At 41.3% G+C, this 16283-nt stretch overlaps 1 protein-coding gene across 9 annotated transcripts in view; it reads right to left on the bottom strand.

Moving 5' to 3' along the window:
• The window catches only part of LOC127647278 (RNA binding protein fox-1 homolog 1), a 425943-nt gene that overhangs the window by 60844 nt on the left and 348816 nt on the right, over positions 1 to 16283 (bottom strand). For all 9 annotated transcript variants that reach the window (XM_052131433.1, XM_052131435.1, XM_052131437.1 and 6 more), the window contains 3 exons: positions 15937 to 16029; positions 13638 to 13698; positions 3105 to 3158 (listed from right to left, as the gene is read on the bottom strand). In XM_052131433.1, the coding sequence (XP_051987393.1) occupies positions 3105 to 3158; positions 13638 to 13698; positions 15937 to 16029 (208 nt within the window). The remainder of the gene's footprint in view (positions 1 to 3104; positions 3159 to 13637; positions 13699 to 15936; positions 16030 to 16283) is intronic.

The raw sequence follows: 16283 nt of genomic DNA, 5'->3' as shown, positions 1-16283 counted from the left end.
TATGCGACGAAACCGCCCGAACCGTCCGTATGTGACGAGTCGGGGTGAGAACGTGTTGAATATTTTGTGTCTAACTTTATTGGTAAACTCGATATTAAAGATCCTAAATATATTAAAGATTAAGTCAAAAAGTGTAAATATCAGTTAATAATGTTGGTCATTTTATTTATTAATAGCAAAACTGCTTTAAATTAGAAAAATGCAAAATAGAAGAATTTTCAAATTTCTTCAGACTTTTGAACCCGACTGTATGTGTTATCAGACAGCATACATGACTTTTAAAAAATAATTGCTAGAATTTGACCTTGTGCATGTGCAAACGCATTTGCTAAATGAAAGCAAGCAAGAGGGAAAGAAAGAGGGTGTGTATGTGTGCACATAAAGTGAAGAGCCTTAGATTTCCTGCAGTCAGAAGTGGTCTGCATTTGCATAATCTCTGGCCGTAAATTGCTGAAAGTCTAATTTTCAAACATCCGCCCAATCTCCGACAGGCGTAACACTTAATCAGAGATCAAACCGGCAGACAAGTGAGGTCTGGCGCATTGGCCATCCCTCAGCCTTCCCAGATAGCTTTCATTCTCCTCAGTTGGAGTGCTGTTAATGAACATCAAAGCTATCTTAAATCAACAGCCTGCCGCAGGTGAGAGCCGGTTCAAGTGGTGATTGCTGAGGCTTGTTCAGAAACAGACCTCATGTCACAAGTCTGCTCACCTCATGAATCAAAGATTCTCCTTTTCCATCGCAGATTTGAAGAAGTCTAGTACTTCAGTATAATCGTTTCTATGGTTAATGGAATGAATGAAAATTTTTGAAGAAAATCCTCACCACTGTTTTTCATATAATGTAAGTGAAAAGGGACAGGGGGTGTTAAGGTCCAAAATGTTGAAATTGTGAACGTGAACGAATCATTTAGACCATTAATGTGATCTGGATAAATCGATTAATTGAAAAGACTCAAAAGAAGGATTTGTTCACAAATCTAACATTGGTGCTTTTCTCAGGAACTTCACAGGACACATGAACGCACTTCAATTTCTGTCTATTCCTCACTGAAACCTATCATAAGGCTTCAGAAGACTTGGAATCAGTTGTATGGACCAATTTTAGGATATTTGATATTGCTTTTTTCATATTGGAGGTCAACAACCCTGGTCCTAATTCAATTTTATTACACGGAAATGAGTGGCCTGGGCATTCTTTAAAAATTCACCTTTTGTGTTAAAAAGAAGAGAGAAAGTCAACTGGATTTGGAACATAGGGGTGAGTAAATAATGACAGTATTTTCATTTTTGGGTGAACCATACCTTCCATTTTTGCTAAAGAAGACATGGGAAAGCTATCGCCGCCAACAACAAAGAAGTAACAGCTTAGTCACCATTCAAACTCTAGGGCATGTTTAACCACTTCTGTACAATCTTTCAATCTGCAATCTAATCAGCAGTGTGCCAATGGCTACTTTCTGCTGTTAAGCAAAAAAATGGATTCGAAGAGATTTCAGATTTCAGCACAATTCAGGCATATTAATGATGCTTTAATTATAATTAAGACATAGATATAAATAAAATAAAATGGCGAGAGTTTGAAAGAACAAAACATTCACACCTTAATGGTATGTGGGCTGTTTGGACACTTAAAATGTGAGATGAAAGCAAATAAAAAATTAGCCATTTTGTAATTAACAGAATGTGCACTGAATTAGGAAAACGACTGTCTGGAGAAACTGAAAATATTGATTTTAATTTATTCAATATATTTGAGCCATTTTGATGTTCTTGTGTAGACAGACAAAAAGATTATCCATCACCTCTATATTTTTCAGCCCGTTTCTTCTTATTATCATAAAATCTCAATATTTTCCACATATAATGAGGAAGGTAATGATGTTCAGGGAAGGTCAGAGGCTGAGATGGCCAAGGTTGAGGAAACGTGAAGAAAAGTGAAAAAAGAGTCCAGCGTGTCTTTCAACCACGGAGATGTTTCAAAGGCCCATAAAATGAAATGAAGCCCTGGGGGTCTGGAAGCTAACTGGGTTATGTTTTCAAAGATGTGTTCTGTGTTTGCAGTAGTGACAATGGAGTCTAGGAGCTTCTTGCCAATAGGCCAGTGCACTGAGACATACATTGTGAAACAGGCCCTTTGGGTGATTAAAATAATCAATTCTTTCTCCCTACCAGCAATTTCAGGTGATGCCAGAACCCATAGATTAAGGTCACCTTTTTACACACCTTCCAGCACCAAGCCCATAAATGGTAATCTTGTATGTTTCCATCAAATAATGAAGTTAAACACCAATTTTATTATTTTTTTTTATTTTATGGTTAAGATTTACATCCAAGCTCTGTTCTGTATATACAGTTGTCCTAAAAGTATTTGGACACCTAAGCCATGCTTAAATTTGTCTAATCTTAATTGCGTTTGTTACAAAATCTCAAACAAAGTGGCAATTACAAAAGAATTTACCAGTTTTGCAATTACTTTTAACCAGTTGGTGTCAAGGTGGCTTTAGTGGATTAATTAAGTAAGTTCCCACAGATATCAAGCAGAATTACCAGAAGTAAGGTTTGTCACATTAACTATGTACATGCTCCAACAAGAAATACATTTCTTGTCTTCATTTGGAACAATATATCAATTGTTTTATCATTTAAATCCTAGCACACTTTAATTTTTTTTAAACATTTTGCTTAAAAAGTGTGCATATGCTATCTTTCTTTAAAATAAATGACACAGCAATGACATCCATACATTTTTAAGTGTGGCACCAGTGTCCAAATAGACACAGTAAGTCCAATATATGAAAACAAAATAAAATAAAGAAGAAATACTGAGCTTTAAAACTTGTATGAAATTGTAATATCTAGTATCTGACAGCAATTTAGCATTTCATAAATCCTGTTAAGGAAGCATTCATAAATGAAGGACCAATGATGTGAACATTAAAACTAATTTCACACACAAAAAGGACAGTGTCTCTGTGCATTTGCCACTTGTGAAACTGCCCTTAGCCATAGATGCAAATATTGGAAAAACACTTGGAGCCAATATTTTAATTATGAATATAATGCACTACAGGGCCAATTGTTTTTAAGTGAAGATCCACTCACCTGCATAGAATTCTGGGCTGTAGACTGCACCCATGACTGGATTCAATTTCCAGCCTAGACACAGACAGAGAAAGAGATATGATGTTAGCCATCTAGGTGTGTCTAAGAATCTATATATGATTCTTCACAAGACAAAGAGTTGGATTCATGGCTAACTAGAAGCTTCAGGGCTTGTATCTTAATGATGTCAGTGGAGGGCTGACCACAGTGCAGCACTGCTGTCATCCAGAGCAGGGATAGGGCAGTGAGTAGCCTGACAGATTTCTCTCAGGTTCTAACTTCTACAATTGGCCTGTCAGTTTAAGCCCTCATAATTACAAAAAAAGATCTCAATGATAACAGCTGTGATCTGAAAATTTGTCTCAACTTCCATTTAAACTTTCAGATCAAACGAAAAGAGAAATCTAAGTGCAGTGTAGTTCTAGAGTTAAGACACACAGCTGTACATTTTTACACCATTAGCAAGGTTACTCCTAGCCAATCATGCTCCAGCCATTGCTTTATAAGGCTGCTCACAATCTATCACATTGCTGTTTCAGTGTGCCAACACGGCAAGATCATTCTATAGCTCACTACGTCTGACGTTGAGTCCGACTCGGTCCCCGACAAACTAACATCCAGCTCAGGACATGTATTAGTCACTGCTCCTTACCTTTTATCTAGGATCAGCAGCACCTCATTTACATTTTCCAGATTTTCAGTGGGGTTGCAGCCCACTTGAAATGATAATAGACATGTTTACGGCATCTCCGTCAACTCCGATCTCTCCAGACCACAGTTGAACCAGTTCACATAACATCTAGGGAAGCCTGCCTTCCCTCCCCAATGATGCCGCCGCTTCATCTCAACTTTCTGCCCCTCATCAAACCTACGATCAGCAAACCCGGATCTTAATCCATATCTCAGTCACGTAGGAGACTTCACTTAGTCGAGCCACCACATCTACCACAATTGGAATGCACAACCCGCTGAGGAAGGAAAGGGCTCCTCGTCAAGTCCGTCAAAATCATCGGCTCAAGGCAACAGCTGACTCCCAACATAAATAAGCTAAGATCCCCTTCTGTCACTCACTCGACGTTGTGTCGAATTAAGTGACACAAGGTGTCTTCCTTGGGAGCCTCGTGTACCTCTGTACTTGAGAAAAGGCCAATGTGAAATTGGCAGAGAGAATTAGCATGCCCCGCCACCGGACATACAGGTATAAAGGGAAGCGGACGTGCGTCTGTCAGTCAGAATTTATCTTTGGAGCCAAGCGCTTGTACAACAGCAAAGCTGAGTTCACCACTGTTTCACTCCCATCTTCTAGCGAGAAGCACTGCTATTGGATCTACGGCATGTTTTCAGCTTGCATTCTCTCTCTCTGCACGCTGTGCAGTCCACACCCCTTGGCACTTCGACAGCACTTTTCACTGTTTAAAAGAGTGTTATCCTCCTAAAAGAGTTTTATTTTCTCTAAAAGAGTTTGAGTTTTCCACTCATAAAAGAGCAATACACAGCAGGCGTTGATCATCCTTTTTAGGATGCGTCTTTTTCAAGATGCCTTTCCGCCCCTGTGTAGTTCCTGGATGTGGTCAATATCTATCCAAGACCGATGGCCACAGACGCTGCCTCGTGTGCCTGGGTAGCGATCACACTGAGCCGGCATTCATGGATGGTTCATGTACTCATTGCGAGGACATGACCATGGCAGCAGTCGTGGCTCTCCTTCCTTAAGGTGAATGCCACTTCAGCTGCCCCCCCATGTCGAGCCCGTTGTCACTAAGGGGGTGACAACGGGCTCGGTTTCGCCAGGTAAATCCCCACGAACCACCAGACCCCCGACACGCTCACTCGCTTCCGTCCAAGCTCGGAATGAGTGCGGCTCGCCTTACAGCCAGCCGGCATTCTCTCTTGAGACCCTGGAATTGGATGACGACATCGCCGCTGCATCGGAGAGCATCCAGGCATCAGACGTGGAGGACTCGACTGGGCTGCCGCCTTCGGGCCAGCCCGCCTAGTCTGAGGCTGACGTGCAGATGGCCGACATGCTTGCCCGGGCTGCCGTGAGCGTGGGCTTGGACTGGAACCCTCTGTCCTCCCTACAGCCTTCGTGGCCCACAGGTACACAGAGTGGTTGCGATCCACCTGTGTCCTGAGAATGCCGCCACCTAGCGGGACCACCCAGTACTCCCCTCCAGAATCTGTAGGATGACGTCATCAATAACCTCCAAAGCCTACAGCGCCAACATACAGGCTGCCTCCGCCCTGCATGACATGGCTCTCCTACAGGTCCATCAAGCCAAGGCACTCAAAGATCTGCACCTGGGTAGTCCCGATGCCGACGTGCTGCAGGAACTGCGCTCTGCCACGGACCTCGCTCTCAGTGCCACGAAGGTCACAGCGCAGGCACTCGGAGGGCAATGGCCACCATCATGGTCCAGGAGCACTACCTCTGGCTGAACATGGTTGAGATGCACAAGTTGACAAATCACGGTTTCTCAACGCCACCGTCTCCCAGCTTGGCCTCTTCGGCAACACCGTCGACGACTTCACCCAGCAGTTCGACGGCTAGGTGTATCAGTACAAAGTCCTCCCTTTCGGCCTAACCCTGTATCCTCGCGTCTTCACGAGGCAGCTCTTGCCCCGTTAAGGGAAGTGGGCATCCGCATACTCAACTACCTCGATGACTGGCGCAACCTGGCTCACTCTCGAGAGTTACTATGCGCTCACAGGGACCAGGTGCTCAGGCACCTCAGCCGTCTAGGGCTTCAGGTCAACTGGGAAAAGAGCAAGCTCGCCTCGGTTCAGAGCTTCTCTTTTCTCGGCATGGAGTTAGACTCGGTCTCAATGACAGCGTGCCTCACCAACGAGCGCGCTCACTCAATGCTCAGGAGCCTCGCTCTCTTTGAGCCCGGCACAGCGGTTCCTCTAAAACAATTACAGAGGCTCCTGGGGCATATGGCATCCTCAGCTGCGGTCGCCCCACTCGGGTTGATGCATTTGAGACTGCTTCAGCACTGGCTACAGACTCCAGTCCCGAGATGGGCATGGCGCCACGGCACATACCGTGTGAAAATCACCCCTCATGCCACAAGACTTTCAACCCTTGGACTAACCTCTGCTTCCTGCGGAATGGAGTCCCCTTGCAGCAGGTGTCCAGAAGTGTCGTGGTCACCACAGACGCATCTCATCAGGGTTGGGGTGCTGTGTGCAATCGGCACGCTGCCGCTGGCTCCTGGACAGCGTTGGCTGTATCTCTTGCCCTGCGTAGGTTTCTCCCACTAATTCGGGGCAAGCACGTCTTGATCCATTCAGACAGCACCTCGATGGTAGCGTACATATATCGCCAAGGCGGCATGCGCTCTCGTCATATGTCACAACTCGCCTGCCATCTCCTCCTTTCTACATAAATCGCCATGGCGGTGTGCGCTCTCGTCATATTTCACAACTCGCCCACCATCTCCTCCTTTGAAGTAAGCTGCGACTCAGGTTGCTGCGCGCCACTCACATCCCTGGGAACCGCAACGCGAATGTGGACGCGCTGTTGAGACAGGTTTTGCCCAGCGGAGAGTGGAGGTGGTACACCCCAGGTGGTACAGCTGATTTGGGAAGGATTCGACACACTTAGATCTCTTTGCCTCCCAGGGCAACTCCTACTGCCCGCTCTGGTACTCCCTGACAAACCCTGACAGGCTGGGCAACACCCAATTTTACAATCTCAAGGTTGAGTTGGTCTCGTCCCGTGTTTTTTCAGGTCCAAACCGGTAGAACTGGGTAACGTGGCACTACCGACCGGGTATTCCGCTTGCACACAGCGCCCTTCACCAAGTTGATCCAGTGCGCCTTCTCTCCCAGATTAGCCACTAAGCGCTTCCTGGATGTTCTCCTCCCTAGCCTTCTGGCCTGCGAATTTAGCAGAGCAATTCACATCCAGACCCACTACGAGCCACAGGTGATCTGTACTGGAGTAGGACTCCACGGGCTTAGTTCCCTCTTCAGGCAACTCCCCGTGATGTATTTTCCACGGTACGGTCCCCCTGTCGGCAGACCCGTGTCTCCCTTGGGCAGTTCCACTGCCCCCGGTCACCGTGTTTGTAGAGCTCCCCCCTCATTAGGCAGGACCTACCACTGTGCCACTCCCACGTACGGCTTCACAACCCTCATGGTGTATTTGCCACATGTTACCTCTCCCTAGCCTGGGCAGGATTTGGCCTCCACAGGGTCTTTTCCCCCTGAAAGAATAGGACTTAGAAAGACTGCCTTCCCTGACACATTCATAGCGCTAAGATAGCCCCAGCCACTTCACATCCTATGCGAGAGACGAGAGAGAGAAGGCTCCAAAGGAAGTCCCCACACGACACAACGTCTCGTTCCCTCCCTCAGGGATCGGAGATTACGACATTAACCATGACATTCTCAATCATATCCATCAAATGCATTCAGAGGACGGTTTATTGGTCTAGGCTTTCTGTTGCCTATGTTGTCTTTTCATCATAATCATCATCTGCATCAATATCAAAATCAAGAGTCAATATTTCATTTCAAAAGTAGTCATAGTTAATGGCAGGCTATGAGGGTAACTCGGTTAAGGTTCACAATGCATATTCATTCACCATTTTCCATGCCCAACTGTACCCCTATCGTGGAATCAAGATCTATTTTTCATGCATGTCATTATGCCCAGTGCTCATTGTATGGGGTATCATCACTCCATTCAGATACGGAAGCACTACTGTTGTTGCGTGCCTCTGACACCTAGCGGTAGGCTCCGCCATTGTATTCCTTATTTCATCAGATAATTTCAATATCAGTGTAATGCATTTTGCTGCCTTATATGATCAGTCATTCAGGGGCGTGATTCCTATTTCAAAGTATATTCATGTTTTATTACTCACTCAGGCATCATTACAGTGCAGAAATTTGTATTATATGTCTCTCCGTAAATCATTTATTCTTTTATCACTGTTCGGACCACGTTTCAATCAATGGGGACTTTCAAGTATTGGGGCTTTATCAATGTTCCAAATTTCACAGCTCATCACAAATTTAACAACTGTGTGAGGCTAATTACGCTACATTTTAATTTAAGTATTAATGCATTTCAGTTTTTGCTCCGTTTACTTTTAATGCATTCATGGTTGGGGCTGTTGCATTTAGTAGCAGGTAAGTAAGGTTTTGTTTAATCATTGGATAAAACATGTGCTGGATTAGTATTCACAGCATTTAAAATTTCAAAAGCTACTTCAAATTTTCTGTTCCTGCTGGTAAGTTATAAGCTCCTTCTTAATGCTTTCCACGTTATTTCTACAACCATGATTGCCTAAACACATTTATCGATTTTTAAAGTTACCAATGTTTTTGCTTTTCGCTCTATTCACTGTAAATATATTTTCGGTCAGGGCAGCTTACATTTAGTAGCAGGTAAGTAAGATTCATTCACTTTTGGATAAAACCGTGCCGGATTAGCATTATTGCGAAGCAGATAACGAATATTCAGTCGACTATAACTTTACATGTCATGGACCATGCATCATGCTGCTGGTTTTACAGGCTTTATCAGGAGCTTAAGCATCTTTTGCATCTACATTCTTCAACCCCATTCAAGGCTAGGCACGGTGCCCTCCTCTCCAGAGCAAAAATCAAGATGCTTCCATAAGTCATACTCAAAAGCCATTCACACCCGTGCTCATTTCGGTATCATGTAGCAAATTGTACTTGACTGTCCAGCTCACAAATGACTGTAGTAGTAGTTTGCATATTTAAATCTCCATCTTAAGGCCTATGATCCGCATTCCAATATTTTAAGCTTTTTCTCCCATCCTCTATTCCCGTACCACTCTCAACACCACCTGGATGTTTAAACAAATTTTCAAACAAACTAAACATACCCTCTCAAGTGGAAAAACCACAGCCCTTCTATGTGTCTCAATTTCCGGCACTGAGCTCTATTTCCCCCATATGCAAGCTTCCCAGCCTCTCTATTAATTGGACAGATCAATAGTTCACATTTCCTCCCATTTGCGTAGTTTCCGTTTCTATTAGAGAGCCCCACCGATATTGGATTTTTGAGACTGATACCGATTTTAGAGGGGAGAATTCACAGATTACGGATAGTGTGGCCAATATAGTTAAGTTTTGAGCTGGAATGAAAACAGACCTTTTCTATGTGGATTGTGCACTGATATGACTATGCAAAGGTACTCTGAATACTGCTTTCTTAAACAAAATTTTTTTCACAGAATATTTTACATTAAATATTATCAACAAATTCTAGAAATGAACACTAAGAAAATAAAGAATACATTCAAATAAAAGAAATAGTTAAATATACATCAGTACTCTTTAATATCAGTCAATTGCTGACCATTTAAATAAAGAATAAATTAAATAAATATCTAAATAAACATCAGTAGTACTGTATAGTATCAGTCAAATGCTGACTATTTTAATACTGCCAGTCAATTAGGAGCAGGTTGTAAAACAAGAAGCACAGCTTCTCTGCATCTACACCTGCCGAGTCAAGAGATAAACAGCGGCAGCACAGTAACACTGCATTTTGCTATACAAGTTCGGGGGAAACTTTTAACGACAGAAAAACAGACTTTTAAAAATTATATTTTGTAAATGCAACGAGTGGAATTGTTCATTTGAAGGGGGTACAAAACTGCAAATCCTGAACAAAACAGTTTGGTGAATACATGTTTACACATTAGCTTCAACTCAGCTGACAAAGTATGAAAGTAGCTACGTGGTTAGCTAGTTAGCTATAAGCTCGTTGTCATGGAGAGTAAAAGATGGATGTTGTTTGTTTACTTTCTAGCAATGCATCTCACCAACTAGGTGATTTAAACATAGCGTGAAATCAACATTCAACAGTCACAATCCACCACTTCTTTCAATCTGCTACGTTACTGACTGCACTGACAAACTATAGGCTAACATAGCAAACAGATGTGAGAAACATGAGTGACATGGATGTTAGGGACAGGGTAAATGTTATATTAGTTATACTGAAAAGGGAAAATTATGGGGTCATTGTTCATTAACTTTCTAGAATGTATTTTACAAACCAGTTAGGAACTTACCGTGAAGGCACCGCTTAACTCAGCACTGCTTAACTCTGCACTGTCTGCAGAATAAATCGGTCGGGCACTAGTTTCTATATTCAATCTCTGGTCCCTTTGGGTCACCTCATTTAGCCATGTGCATCATTCATAAAGGCCGCTCCATCTCCTCATGCTAGCCATTTCATCGATAACACTCCGACAATGTATCTATTGACGTCCTCTGCCGATTTAACCTCAAATTTGGTCCCTGTTGCTAATAACCAGAACTGATTTTCCCTTTTCCATAACAGAACCCAGAAACCTCAGACGGCATGTCCTTTTTCACAGACGCACACCCTCTGAAGATCTTGAGGCTACTGCATAGGAACATGATTGGCAGGGAAATGGCCAATCTAATATTCCACTTGCGCCAGCTCCCCTTCATCCACATCTTCGAAATGTACCCCGTTGTTGCCAGCGTATTATGGGGTCCCCCAGGCATGCAAACATATCATAATTTTTTTACAACACCACCACCGCTGTTGTGATCATCAAAGGCAGAACCTCCTCCAGGCCCTTAGCCCCTACTGAGACATTTGACATGGCAGAGCACCAACTGAACCCCATTCTCTCTGCCAAGCACATTCCCAGGTTTTTTCTTTTTAATCGCAACTCTCTATCTCATTTCAGGAGTTCCAAAGACTTTGTCCCTCCACCAGTATATTTCTCATCCCCTGCCCACACCTTTCGAACCTCTACCGGACTAAGCCCTTACTCCTCTCCTTTAGATTCCGCTTATACTCAAGCAGAATGTTTTTTCTCAAACACTCCAAAACAGACTACGCGGGTGCGGTTGTAGCATAATGATATCTATAATCTCTAGCTCCTCCTGCCTTGACACTTCCACTGCATATATGTTCAAACTAGTTCACAATTTGCATCTGACCCCTCAAATATTGCAATCCCTTGTTCCTAGTCTCAGGGCACTCATTCAGAATTGGCGTGGCCACAACTGCTGCTCATCAAGGACTATCAGAACCCACAATCAGATGCTTGGCCTTCATCATACCAGAAATATATTCGACCCAAGCCTCATATCATCAGACGGGACTCTTATGTAGTATGTTCCTCATGTTGAATCAGAATGTTATTTGGTGGGCCTTTTCAAGTTGTGAATAAGACAGAAAAGTTGCCTGTATGTGAAGGTGCATGCTTGAGGTTAAAATATTCATGCTTGAGGTTAAAACATTTAAGGTTAAAAGGTGCCAGATGTTAAAAGTCTATCCTCTAATCATCTTGTACCCCAAATTATCAATAAATTGCCATTATTGCTTGTCTGGAAAATAACTTACTTGTGTAGTCAACTGATATGGTTTTGTCAGTGGTTGATGCCGATATCTAAAGATATGAAGGGTGGCCAATATGATGCTAATATATATGAAATACAATTTAATGGGACTTATTCATGAAAAATGAACAGAACAAATTAAATAAATTAAATCATTCTTACTAAAATATTCACATTCAATTCAATGGGACAATGGGCCTCATTCATGAAACATGAATATAATTTTTTTTTGTGTAAATCGTTCATAAAGCCAGTCTGACGTAAATTTTCAGATTCACGAAAGATTTCTTATTTTCAAAATGTTAGTCGGTACGAACAAAATTTACAAATGAAAACATGTTATGTTCTTTCAAACAAACTGCCATGACTTAATTTTGATAAAAGTAAAATTAAATAAGTGATGAATAAATGTACTAATAATGAAATTAACCTTAAAAATTAACATAATAAAAAAACTGAGGGTTGGGGGGAAAGAAAGAAAAAGCCCAGACACTGTCATATAGCTTGCAAATCAGCATTTTTCAGGCTTTCTATCAATTTCTTTGAAAATGTTTACTGTTACAATGTTACAGTCCTGGAGTTTCTCCAATGATGCCGGCGATGCGCTTAACTGAAAAAGAGAAGGTAATGGTGGTCACCATGTCCACCAGGTGGTAGACAACCTAGCATTTTTTACACTAAAGCTTCATGTCAAAAATTTGTATTGATCTCTTGGACTATTTAATTCAAAGAAGAACCTTTGATGACAGCAAAAGTGAGTTCCTCACTTTCTTTTTAGAATGAACATGCAAGTGTTTGCTGACTCAATAGTTTACAATATGAATGCACTCCATAAAAAAAATAAAAATATATTACTGTTCACACATACGTTAAATAACTTCCAATTCAGGGTCTGAAGCCTTCAGGTGCGTACACACTGCCAGCGACTTTATCGCTGCAGGTCGCCAGTGGCTGGCAGTGAAGTCGCTAGTGGGCATTCCCACTACTGGTTGCCTAGTAACGTTTATAAATGACATTCACGGATGTCATTCCATTGCTGTTGACAGCGAATCTCTTTTCTTGCCGCTAAAAACAAACATTTTGGAGGGAAAAGACTAAATATAAATGGAATCAGTACATAAAATGCTTTATATCAAAGATGAATGAGAAACAAGGCGTGCTGTTTGCCAGAGCGGCTGTTTATCTGCGGCGAAAATGTAAATGCCGGTCTGTCTGAGTCCATAAAATCCCTGTGATCTCAGATACACCTTTCCACGCAGTATTTTTCTTAAAAATGAATTAGCCTTTCATCCATCTTTCCGTTACTGCAGGAGCTGAGAGAGAGAGAAGGATCACGTGAGCTCTCCCGTCTTCTCTCCTATTGGCTGTCGCTTCCGTTAGTCGCTCCAAAGTTGAACTTTTCTCAACTTTGTCGCGTCGCTGGACACGCCCACATCTAGCGCCAATGGTCGTGACAGCTCGTGTTGCCGGAAGTCGTTGTGCTCCCATTGAAAATTAATGGTATTGAGTCGCTGTCGCGCACGATGTCGCTGGCAGTGTGTACGCACCTTTCCTTAAATGGCGTTTTCATGTGCGTTGGTTATTATAGTTGAATGAATGCGCACGTGCGCTCTATTGACGGATGTTTCGAATTCCCTAACATACACACGTTTTGCTAAAATATCTTGGGAATATGAAGCATTCGTGAATCCGGTGGAAAATTTTCGGGAAACTCAGTTTTACGTGTAAATTACTCCAAATTTTTTCATATATTTACAAAATGTTCATGAATGAGACCCAATGTACGTACAAATTGATTTATGAACGATTTGTGCAGAAATTAAATACGCTAGTTTTTCATGACAAAGGAATCGCAAATGAGATGAACACAAAATTGCTGAAGCTAAACAATATTTACTTAAAAATATTTGAAAATGGAAAATGTGCATTGTGCAAAAGTCCATTGACAATGTTGTCGATAGATTTTTAAACTGACACAAGGGGAAACAACAACTTGTGTAATTACTAATACAGTTAATGAGCTAAATAAGCAGCTGATGCAGATCCTCTCAAAATGCCAAAATATTGGCTAATTAATAAGCCTGGATGATATATTTTGGTCTTTTAATATTTATTTGAATCTAAAAAAACATGACATCATCAAAGGGAACTCTAACTTACCGTTTGCATATGGGTTGACGGTCTTTTTATTCGTCATAACCCGTGCTGTTGCATTGTTAACCTGATCACAAAGAGGCACATGTGAGCAAGAATAATACTGAAGCTAAAGCTGGAAATACTGAAAATATTTGTAACAAATATTGCATGCATTACAGTTATTATTTTGAACACATTCAACATTATTACAGATCATAACAAACAGTAAAAAAAAAAAAAAAAAAACACAAAGCAAAAAAATTAAAAAAAGTCTCATCATAAAAAGAGTTTTCAGCATGCCTTGTCAAATGGTGATCAAGTTGAAGAACGTTGAGGAAACGGAAACACACAAAATGCACTGAACAAACAAAAGGCATCAACTATGACAAAGCATGCAGTGGAGAGGGAACGACTAGGTTAAGAGGAAAAAAAGAAAATGTAGAAACAATAAAAAAAAAGTTTGGCATTGCGCAACACACACTAAAAATTCTAAGTTGAAGTACAATTTGAAAAATAAGAAGCAACATTTAGCATTCAACACTCCAAAAGCCTTGTGCTTCATCACAAGAATAATAATCAGAAAGGAAATTAAAGTAAAAAACTAAAAAATAATTCAAGCTTAAAGGACAGCTAACAAAAGATATAAAAGAGGGTGCATTATTTAACATAATCATGAGTTCAGAATCTGAGTAGGATGTGCACGATTCAGTTCAGTCCAATCAGAGCCTCTCAGAAAGCTAAATGTTCACTCAAGTGACACGCGTACCAAGAGAAAACAGCATCAAGAAACTCAACATCAAGTCAAAAAACAGTCACGAGGTATCAGCGCGGAGTTTGTGAAATGGCAGATGGCTCTCTCCACTTACCAGTCGCTGCCATCGCCTGCGTGTGTATGTAATGTTACCATGGCTACTGAGTTTGGTGAGGGGCCTATCAGCTACCGTTGGAAAAGGGGGAAATGAGAAGGCAAAATAGGCAACATCTTACTGAAAGGTGGCACCATGTTATATCGGAATCACTGTTATAAATAAAAACAAATAAAAAAGCCAAATTGTAACACCTTGAGACAGTGTTGATGGGCATCATTATTAATGACACCCACAGTTGCTTAAACCTGCTTTAGTTTGCTGTTTTGCTCACATCTTTAGAATTTCTGTCTTGTCTTTCAGTAAAATATCTAAAAATCCTTTAAACAAGATACATTTGCTTGAGAAGCAAAGTTACATACAATAAGATAATGAGACTTGTTTTCAGGGAATATATCTTGAATTAAGTATTTTTCTAACCTTAATTTCTTTAAGGATAAACCTAACAATAATATATACAGTATACATATATATATCCTCCAGACTGGAGGGAGGTTCCATATTGTAGAGTGCATCTAAACACGCTCAGTGGGAGATGTGCAACAGCGAAAGCTGCCGGGGCAGTGTACCTTGATGGAAGCAATATATACCTATTTTTTTTTTGGCTTAAAATAGTAAAATAACAATTTGCTAATAGGCTAAGAAAAATACACACTTAATTCAACATAACTCAAGATATAGTCTCTTAAAAAGTCTCATCATCGCTTATTATATTATATATTATACACTTTTGCTTATCAAGTAAACTTATTTTGTTTAAAGGATGCAAAGATATTTTGACAAAAAATTAAACTGATTAATATATTGATACTTTGCAGTGTTCTGTGTCTCATCTAGAGTGTAAAATAAGTCAAACATGAGCTGTGGATTTTAAGGTTTGTGATTTAAGAGCTGCTCTGTATACTCTGTGCAGCGTCTTCAGGGCCAATTAACAGTGCTGTTGGCTTACAGCTGCTTTAACCGCATATCCCTCATCAACTCTGCAATAAGACCTCACACAAATGCTGTTTGCACTCTGCCAGACGACTTATTGCACCCATTTGCTTATTAAGCCAAAATATGCTTCAAACAAGGAAAAAACTGAACAGAATAGAACAGAACAGAACCGAAAAGAATTGAATAAACACAAGTGAATGCCAACTAAAGCAAACCAATTAGATAACAGAGAGGACCATATTATATCTCATTTGATATCTTAGAATAACTGAAACATATTAGGAATGCAGCGTGGGGAGGGGAGGAGGGAGGGAAGGAAGGAAAGATGGAGTAAGAGAGGAGCACACACACACAGGAGAAGATGACTGATGCGTCTAAAATAGTGAGATGAGAGTGAGGCACACATTGACACTGAAAACAGAATCAAGAGTCAACAACAACAAGAGCGACAACAGAAAAACTTAACTTAAAAATATAGAAATAACAGAAATTTTGAGAAGGGAAATATATGTTACATGCACCTCTATTTTACGACCTTCTACCACCGTGCCGTGTAATTTCTCTCTGGCCCTGTCCGCATCAGCACTATTTTCGAAAGTTACGAAACCAAAACCCTGCATGCAGGTTGGAGAGGGGAGGGGGGAGAACAACATGCATATTATTAATTCAGTCATACACTCAAGAAAATCCACTGTGGCTCTACCTCTGCCATTCTCACACACAAAAACAGCTGCTGCTGCATTAACCCCTCTCTCTTTCTTCTCGTCTTTTCTCCTGCACCATGCAAAGCATCGAGATGTGCAACAATTAACCATAATTTACGGGTTCTGTTAGAACCTCTAAGGAGACATGAAATGAAATGGTACAT

Source organism: Xyrauchen texanus, chromosome 8 (genome assembly GCF_025860055.1).
Source record: "Xyrauchen texanus isolate HMW12.3.18 chromosome 8, RBS_HiC_50CHRs, whole genome shotgun sequence".
NCBI lineage: Eukaryota > Metazoa > Chordata > Actinopteri > Cypriniformes > Catostomidae > Xyrauchen > Xyrauchen texanus.
The sequence above is the reverse complement of the archived record's forward strand: the minus strand, read 5'-3'. Positions and strand labels throughout refer to the sequence as shown.